The sequence below is a fragment of the Helobdella robusta genome, assembly GCF_000326865.2.
Source record: "Helobdella robusta unplaced genomic scaffold HELROscaffold_1, whole genome shotgun sequence".
NCBI classification, from domain to species: domain Eukaryota; kingdom Metazoa; phylum Annelida; class Clitellata; order Rhynchobdellida; family Glossiphoniidae; genus Helobdella; species Helobdella robusta.
The window spans coordinates 6,194,283-6,203,901 of NW_008703570.1; the positions used below are offsets into that span (position 1 = coordinate 6,194,283).

Below are 9,619 nucleotides of genomic sequence, written 5' to 3' on the forward strand. Positions count from 1 at the left end.
AAACGCTGGCACCATGGTTTCTCCACATCGTTTCCACAACATTTTCAAACTTGAAAAACTTTCCTGGAAACTTTCTCACAATAAAGTGAAAAAAATAATAATTTGTATTAAATTCAAAAAGACGAAACATATGGTCATTAAAAGATAATCCCCGATGTTGCAACAAAACATGAATCACGCGCAACAAAACAACAACGACAACATCAACATAACAACACAAACAACAACACACACAACAACAGCACAACATCAACACATACAACAACATCAACAATACACACAACAACAACGTAAAAGTAACAAAACAACAACACAGCATCACACACGACAGCATCAACAACAACAACAACAACAACAACAACAACATCATCCACAACAACAACACTACAAACAACAACAATATCATCAACAACAACAACATTACCAACAAAAACTCTAAAAACAACAACAACAATATCATCAACAATATCATTAACAACAACAAAAGCAGCACTAACAACAGCCTTTAATGACAAGATATTCATCACTAAAACAAGCGAATTTCTTCCTTTCATTTTTGCCCTCTTCCATTCATCACACTGCTTCGTTTAAATGAGTGGTCAGTCAAAAAATAATGACTGACCAGCTGTCCTTTTTATTCTTTTTTTTAATCTTTTTTCCTCTGTCTATCAACTCTCCCGCTTTTAGATGTTCAGATGTTTTTCAGTTCCTTATTTTTGAATGTTCGACACACAACCATCTGAGGAGATTATATTTACATAAAAAATTTCAAAATGCTGATGTCTGCCTATGTTGTCACTGGCAGACATTTGGCGTGATGTGTTTGTCTTGCCTTGTACACTCTTGTTGCCAATCACATTTGTGGTGACCGTCGCTTTGTTACGGTCAGCTATGAATTTTTTCCAATCCGATAGCGAACTCTTTTTAATGGAAATATGAAATGAAACGAGATGAAAAATCCTTAAAAATGTTTAATGCATTTTGAATCGGAGGATATAATTGAGTTTGTCATAATTCATCATAATTCATCTATATAACCACCTATCTTGCTACATCATTGTTGATTCATCTGTCGTCGTCATCATCGTCATCCACGTCAGCGTCACCATTACGGTCATCATCATCATCATCGTCGTGGTGGTTGTTATATTAATCATCATCGTCATCATCATCGTCATCATCACTACCGCATCTCATTGATTGCCATCATACCAACGATGTGACCATTCTCATCTTCATCATTATTGTCAACTTTTATATTCTATTATTTTATTATTATTACGACAACTACTACTATTACTACTACTTATTAAAATTGTTATTGCTGTTGTTGTTATTGTTGTTATTCCTGAAATTATTATTATCATTAAAATTGTTGTTGTTATTGTGGTTGTTATGACGATGATGTCGTCATCAATGGAGGTGCCACGTCATTGTTGTGACGATAGAATTTAATATGGAGGCAAGACAATGGGAAGAGATGAGCATGAATCTTTCCTGCTTTAATAACCATCATCGTTACCATCATCATCATCGTCGTCGTCGTCATTATGACGTCATCATCATCGTCACGACATCAGGACATTGCAGAGCGTTACTCGTTATAACGATAGATGTTTGTTATAAGATGTTACATTGCTACATTACATTGAATGACTGTTCTGGCAGAATGACTGCATAACGGTCATTCATTCATTCGAGCATTCAATGTTTCAATAAGATTTCACACATTAATTTTCTATTCGAAAACGTCCGCCATTCATTCATTTGTGAAATAATTATTTGTTCAATTTTTGCCTGTAATTCAGCAACTCACGTTGAATTGATTATATTCGCAGCCATTCATTTTAAATGACAATCATTGATGACTAACATTTTTTTTGTTTTGTTTCTATCGTTTTTTTAGCTAAGTCGAAGCTTCATTGATGTGCTCATGTATTGCTGGCATGTTATCTATAATATATATATATATATATATATATATATATATATATATATATATATATATATATATATATATGGTTCATTCACTTTTGCCGTAGTCGTGGAAATCTCTGTGAGAAATCACACGGCGGCGAAACTTGTGCTTGCTGGCCTGGGGTTCGATGACGCTGGTCCGCTGGTTGAAAGGCCTCCCCGGTTGAGGGTCAATAGAAGGGTTTCATCCAAAGTAGCCGCATTAATTCACGGAGAGATAGGAATAGTCGGGTTTTAATGAGAGTCTCAAAATAAGTGGCGAGAAATGAATTTTTTTATTTTATTATGTTTTTGGAGTTTGTGAATAAAAATGCCAAACAAAATCAAAACAGCATTTGGAATTTGAAACCTGAACCACTTTAGCAATATCAAGGCCATCAAGAGTTAGAAACAGCTAGAAACATTCGCGCTTAATAACATACGTGAGTTGTACAACTCCTCAATTTTAACACTACCGACACAAACATCAGTTATCAACAAAATCGAATCAACAATTTAAACAACAAAATGTTTTTCAGTTTCACGTTACGCTAACATTAAAATTAATTGAGAATTGTTTAGTAGTTCAGAAACTTCAGAAAGTATTGTAATTTTGGCAATTTGTAACGGAATCGTACAAGCGATAATCCTAAAGCACATTTTGCCATTCGTATAACCGAAAGTTCCTAGACGTTTTCTTGATATTCCTGTCTTTAAAAACACACACGTGCTCTGTACATGTGTACAGTACACAAAAGTAAAATGAATGACAGACAGAAAATCTTTGTTGGCGCGTGTGTTTCTCAGCAACTCTCATCAGAGTGGTCAACGAAGCGTGTCGAACTGATGCATCTCCGCTCTCCCTTCGTATCGCTTCACCTTCCTCTACTTAGATGCTCTTTATGAGTTTAAATGGCGTTGGGAGGTTAACTGTGATGATGATAATAAAGATGATAATGTTAATGAAAACCATGATGTGGATGACGATGATGATGAGATGTTGATTTAGAAAAAAACCTCTACTTATAATGATAATTATGAATAATATACCAAGAGGCTAATGACATAAAGATGATGAAAGGATTATATGATAGTTAGTAAACATAATGACGACGACAGTGGGATTGACGAAGATGGCAGGCACAAGGATGCAACTGGCGGTAAGAGTTAAGCAGTGATGAGGAATGTTTAAAATGGAGTGGACGAAAAAACAAAAGCACATCAGTTTTACACGGCAGATATAACTTAACAGGAACATGCAGTTTTCAATTTAAATAAGCAATTAATTGCTATCGAATCGACCACTAAACAAAACCATCAAACTGTGAAAGGGACGTTTTGTTGGAAACCCTCTTCAAAACATCAAAGGAAATGCAACACAAAGATGCGGAGACAAGTTTTGCCAGCTTGCCAACAGCAAGACCTTGATCAAATGTATTTATTAAGTTGCTTCATAGTGAAGTCTCAAAATTAAAGGTTAACGCTTGAATTATAAGCTTTATGGCTACCTTCTTTTTTTCATTTGTTGGAGAGGTTCACTGACCAATCGATGGTCAACAATTTGTGGATGCTCGGTTAAAGTCTATCGTAATTTCAGTGGTCTCTATTGATATGTGTGTGTGTGTGTTGTATGTTTGTTGTATGCGTGTGTGGTGTGTGTTGTGTTTGGTGTAGTGTGAGAAGGTGCTATTCGGAAAAGTTGAATTTGAAACGTAAGGCAGCTCGGGTTGCAGTCATTTTATAGCCCAGTCACGAACGTGCTGAAGCAGTTGATTGAGACCGATTCACCAGGATTCACTGCATTTTGAAAGGAAATCAGGTGCAGTGAGTGCTGGGATGGCTTCAATGGAAAATGTCAGTTTGGGTCTCTTTTAATTTATTTTATGATAACATTTAATATTTATTTTTGTCATTTTTGTTATGATTAACTCGCATTGTTTAAGAACACTAGGCAAAGTTTCTTACGTTTTATTCCTGATTTTTATTTTTTCAAACCTAAGATTATTTTTTGCTTAATTCTACTTTGTCTTGTTCTATGCGTCTCTTGAATACACTGCCAGTTGATACAAAAAACTATCTTTCTTTGGGACTGTTTCGTTCATCAATTAATCAGCTCATTATAGCTAATCATTTCCAACTTGTTTGAAATCGCGCGTATTGCTGAATCCTTTCAATGTATTCAGCTTACTATTTTTATCTTGCTGGTTAAACTCAGATTATTTTTTTAATTTATTATTATCGGTATATATATGTATGTACAGTCTGGCGTTGATTAGTTCAGTTTTAAGTTTCATTGCAGTTGTTTCAATTTCTGTTTTCACGTTATAACTGTAATTAATTTTGTTTCAGCTGTTAAAGGTGGCCCAACGAGTTAAGCTTCGGGTCTCCTGCCTCTGTTTCAGACAACTAAAAATCTTTTTGAATATATATATATATATATATATATATATATATATATATATAATGTACATTACACCTTACAGATTAAAACATTGTTGACTAAACATCTCACGTAATCCAACACCGACCCCATCACACATGGCGTAGAAGTAAGCATCACACGTGACTCACATCGTTCATGATGAAACATCATGCACAATCATTTCAATACATATCAAGTCGTCATCATACTCACATGCCGTATTAATTGTGAAGCGACGCTAGTAGAGATTATGATGATGATGATGATTTTTAAACAATACTTTCAATGCAGATGAACTTGTTATGCAACTACCAACACGCCCCTATCAAAATGCCCCCCACCAACATGCACCTACCAACATGCACCTACCAACATGCACCTACCAACATGCACCTACCAACATGCACCTAACAAAATGCACCTACCAACATGCACATGCAGATTCCCGAGCAAGTGGTGGCGGGAAAGGATGAGTGTTGTCTCTCGTTGAACATCTGATGACGGGCTTCAACATCGGACACAAATGTCCAGACAACTTCATTACTCAACCATGGTAACGGTGATGAAAGTGATCGTGACGATGATTACAATCACTTTTCTTATTTTGTCGCTAACGATTATTAAAAATATGCAAAGATGATGATGATGGTGGTAAGAATAATAAAAGTTGCATTAAATGCTCTCTTAATAATTATCCCACCTGGTTGCTTGCATGTCTCACAACCTCTTAATGGGTAAAGTCGGAGATCCCCACTGAGCAAAAGGAAGGCTTAAGACATGTACGTACATCTAACATTCACGACGGATCTCCGACTTTACACACCTTACGACAAATTTTATTTCGTGGTGTATTGCAGAACTTCCTCCATTTGTGTGTTCTTCAGTATTAATGATGTGATTTTACAGTACACACATCCTGCTTGGCTGATCTTTCTTGTTTATTTGTTCACAAATTATTTAAACGAATATTGAAGACGTGTTGCGAATGAAATGTAGACCTTACAAATATATTTTTATATTTTGGAAAATTTACATTTGAAACCGTCAAGAAATGCTACAAACAATAAACATGCGTTGATATTTTTTCCAAACTCATTCGTAAATTTTAAAAATTTTGAACATGTCTTGAATTTTTAACGTTATCAAATGTACAACAATAATTTCTGTTCTATCTTCAATTGATTAAATTAATACTGTTTCATAAAGATGTATTGCTTCATAAAGAATTCGATTTCTACAGAAAAATTTTTAAAAACTGAATGTACACAAATTTATTCAATCGTGAAACATTTCAAATTGGCTTAATGGCTAACTTGGATCAAATAACTAACTAAAATCCATCAGCACAATTCTGAAAACTGTTTTTCGGAAAAATAAGCCGATTTATATTATTCACCATTTATAAACTCTTTCAAACAATTTCTCAGCATGAAGAACAATTAAATTTTTCAATTCATAATAGCAGCACGATACTTTCTGGACAGCTTCTATGAAAACAAGAGTAAGAAATTGTTCAAGCCAGTTGCAAAAAAGTTGACATGGATATTTCAGTTGATTCAGACTAAACGACAAAGCGTGGGTTGGTAAAAGCAAAGAGGCATAAGAATAAGAATGATCGAAACGCTAACAAATTTTCAGATCAATTTTTCGGAATGGTTCATTGTAAAAATGACAAACACCCAAATAAATACTTCGTGAACACATTAAAAAATTTGTGTTCAGTTTTGAAGTGATGAGTGCACACCTGAATGAATGTGTGTACGTACAAATATGAGTAGGCATCCGTTCAAATGTACGTCAGTGTATATCATTTCAAATTCTGTTCTGCCCAGAAGCTTATTTAATCAGAACATTAAAAGAAGAAATATGTCAAAGTAATCAATGTAAATCTTTTTTCAGCTTCTTTTCAAAATTTCAAAATATTTTAATATATATATATATATAAGTAGACATACAAATGCATATATTTAATCACTTTATTTTGAAGAAAGTAAAATTTTAATATATAACTTGTAAGCTTGTTTTTTTTTCACATGCATTCCACATTGCGAATAAAGATTTGAAACCTCGCGATGCAGATCTATAACCAGATTGGGCAGTGGGGATTTGCGATTTTTATAACATGTTACAAATTTTGAAAATTGTCGTGAAGGCAAATATATTAAATACAACACCCAAACTATTGATATAACAAATATTTTAAATATACTCATCATGTTATATTAGAGAGCATAGTTATGAATGGACCTTTTTATGAATCAATTGTTATAAGAATCTTGTTATTGTTATATATACAGACACATAAATCTCGTTGACTGCATCTTGTTACGTGTGAACGTTAAATTGAATGCATATAATAAAATGAGGCCAAAAATTTCATTTTTGAATACGATTTACATCAAAAACTAAATTAAATTGCATGCTCCAGCAAGAAATGAACTCAGTCTTAAGGACACCCAGTTGAATAAATTGAAACGTTGAAGTGCAGTTGCTGTAGAGAAACAAAATATTTAAAAATTTATTTTTAGTTAACTGATCGCTGCGGTTGTTGTCTTTTCAGCTTCATCAGAGAGATTTTGTGACTTGGATAAGATTTTTATTAAGAAAGAAAGCAGTGGTAATTAAAAATATTTTCTCCAGTGAAATTATTTCGTATGAACAACGTCGGAAAAAGAATTTAACCATACCTGCATTTAATCATTGATGAGAACTTTTCGTTCAACAATTTCGATAAAAATAATTAAGTTCAGCGTTTATGTAATAGTTATTTTTACATTTCTAATTTATTTAATTGATAAAATGAGTTAGCATTAAGCAGACAATTTCTAAATGTTGTAGTCATTGGGTTTGCATTTGTTATTTAAAGATATTTGATTTTTTATTTGTTCATGAAAATGATTAATCTTTTGTATAAAATTTTATTTTGAAGTCTTATAGTTAGCTCGCACAGCACAATATTAAATTTTTTTTCTGAAAATCATTTTTGCAAGGACTTCTGTTGTGTTGGTGAAATCCCGTATTACGCAATTGCTTCCGAGGCAACTTCATAACCGGGTACACTTTTAAAAAATGTTTCGTTATATTTGAGCTTGAATACAAAACCAAATTAGACCAAGAAGGAATGTTTGCTCGCACCATTCTACGCCGAGTTAGACTTCACCGCTTTCCTCTTTCAGCCGCGTTTAGATATTTTTTTCTGTTCTTCTTTAGATATTCTTGCATTTCAATTTCAATTTCCAAAGGTCTCTTATTGACACCTAATTCTGTTTGTGAGATGTGCAAACAAGTGGAAGTACACGAGGCATTGGAGGCAGTACGGAGAAGAGTACACGTGTGAAGATTCTTCAGCTCTGCTTCTGATGAGTGCAAGTTGATCAACTCTCACCGCTATGATGCAGTGCTCACTGAGCTGACGTTGCCTTACATTAAATACAGAAAATGACTAAATATACAATTAAATATTTATTTGCATAAATATGGGTATTTATTTAAATATTTATTTATTTAGATAAAATTGTTATTGATTTCACGCAGTTTAAATGACGCCAAAGTTATTTTTGTAGAAAATTATTAAATTTTATAGGTTGAAACGAAACATCACGTGATCAAGATCTGTCACCAATGACGAACGCGTGGAATCTTAATCATGCTGCACTTTTAAAGAATTCACGTGAAATTTCAATTTTTTGTTCACACTAAGAAAACAAAATGAAAACAAAATGAAAACAAAATGAAAACAAAATGAAAACAAAATGAAAAGAATGAAATAAAGTGATGCTTTATAATAATGTTGAATTTGAAGTGGCAAAAAATCAAAATGTCAAGCTCCATGATATTTTGGAATTTTCAAACGTGAGATATCATCATCGTCGTCATCATCATCATTTTAGCCACTGCAATCACCTAATCATAAGTCATATTGGTGTATTTTTCGTCACCATCATCAAATAAATCCTATTTTCAACAACATCTCAATCATCAATATTCTTCTGTTGCGTTTAGAAAATGTCGGTTTTTGTTGAATTAGAACTGAATTCAATTGCATGAGATCTTACAGTTCATTAAACAACGTGATGCGGTTGTTTGTTTGCTGTGGAGCGTTGAATCGCAACTGTTTGAAGGTAAAACTTGAATTTCTACGCATCCCTATACTTATTTTTTTAAATTCGTTAATGAATTCATTACCAATATTTTTTTATTACATTTTTGATGTTTTGTTTCTTCCTTTTTTCTCATCCTTATCTTGCTCGTCTTTTTTTTCGTCTCCCTTCGCGTATTCCTTCAAAACATCTTCCAGTTCTTTGCTTCGCTTCTTTTTCTTCCTACCGCCATCATCGTCGTCGTCGTCATCATCTTCCTCCTCTTTCTTCCTTCTTTCTTCCTCTTTCTTTCTTCTCATTTCTTCCAGCATCTCGATCCTCTCGCCCTGATTTATCAGCTCCACCTCCCTCCTTGTCAGCCTCATGTCGGCCATCAACATTTCCGTGTCGTCTGCGGAGATGGGTGTGTTTTTAGAAAGTTTAATTAAACTGATGACGTTGAAATAGTATTTATAGTTTCACTAATTTTTAACATTTTAAAGTAAAATGTAAATTAACTTTTGAAAATTTAAAATCTAAAATTAAATTAAATTTTTCAAAATTTTATTATTGTTTCGGTACAAAAATGTAAAAAATATTATTTTCAAATAAGAAAATAAAATAATGACCAAATTATTTTAATGATACTTTAAAAAATACCTAAAACGACAAAATTTCTACTCGTTGAAAAGTTTTTCAAATTTATTTAAATTTTTAAAACTATGATAATCTTTTTACAAAACAATTACCTTCTTGCAAAACGTTTTTAATTTCAAATATGCTACGCAGATACGCTAATTTTCGTTACATGTGGCAAATTAATCTGCACCACATCTCAAATTTCAAACATCCTATCACGAACAGTATGTCGGAGCCGAAACGTTTCAGAGTCGGAAAATTTGGAAAGAATTGGAATATAAACTCTCGGAGCACTTGAGTTTGGTGTAAGATTTTTTTATCAGATAATTCCTTTTGTCCGTGTATCAAACTTAACTCGTAATTTACAGAATGTTAGTGTTTGTAATTGTAATTCATTTTAATGATAATAAATGTTAATAATAGATGATAATAAATGTCAGAGTTTTTCGTTCTTCAAAATTGATGCGTGGGAAAGCATCACAACAACAACAACACACGTTTAGCCGGCATTTTTCCCGAGATC

General features: G+C 33.1%; 1 protein-coding gene across 1 annotated transcript in view; it reads right to left on the reverse strand.

The window, feature by feature from the left end:
- Nucleotides 1–7,625: 7,625 nt before the first annotated feature.
- The window catches only part of HELRODRAFT_159045 (hypothetical protein), a gene marked incomplete at both ends in the record, with an annotated part of 6,427 nt that continues 4,433 nt past the window's right edge, over nucleotides 7,626–9,619 (reverse strand). Inside the window, 2 exons of the mRNA XM_009010969.1 lie at nucleotides 7,626–7,797; nucleotides 8,581–8,869. Of these exons, the coding sequence (XP_009009217.1) occupies nucleotides 7,626–7,797; nucleotides 8,581–8,869 (461 nt within the window). The remainder of the gene's footprint in view (nucleotides 7,798–8,580; nucleotides 8,870–9,619) is intronic.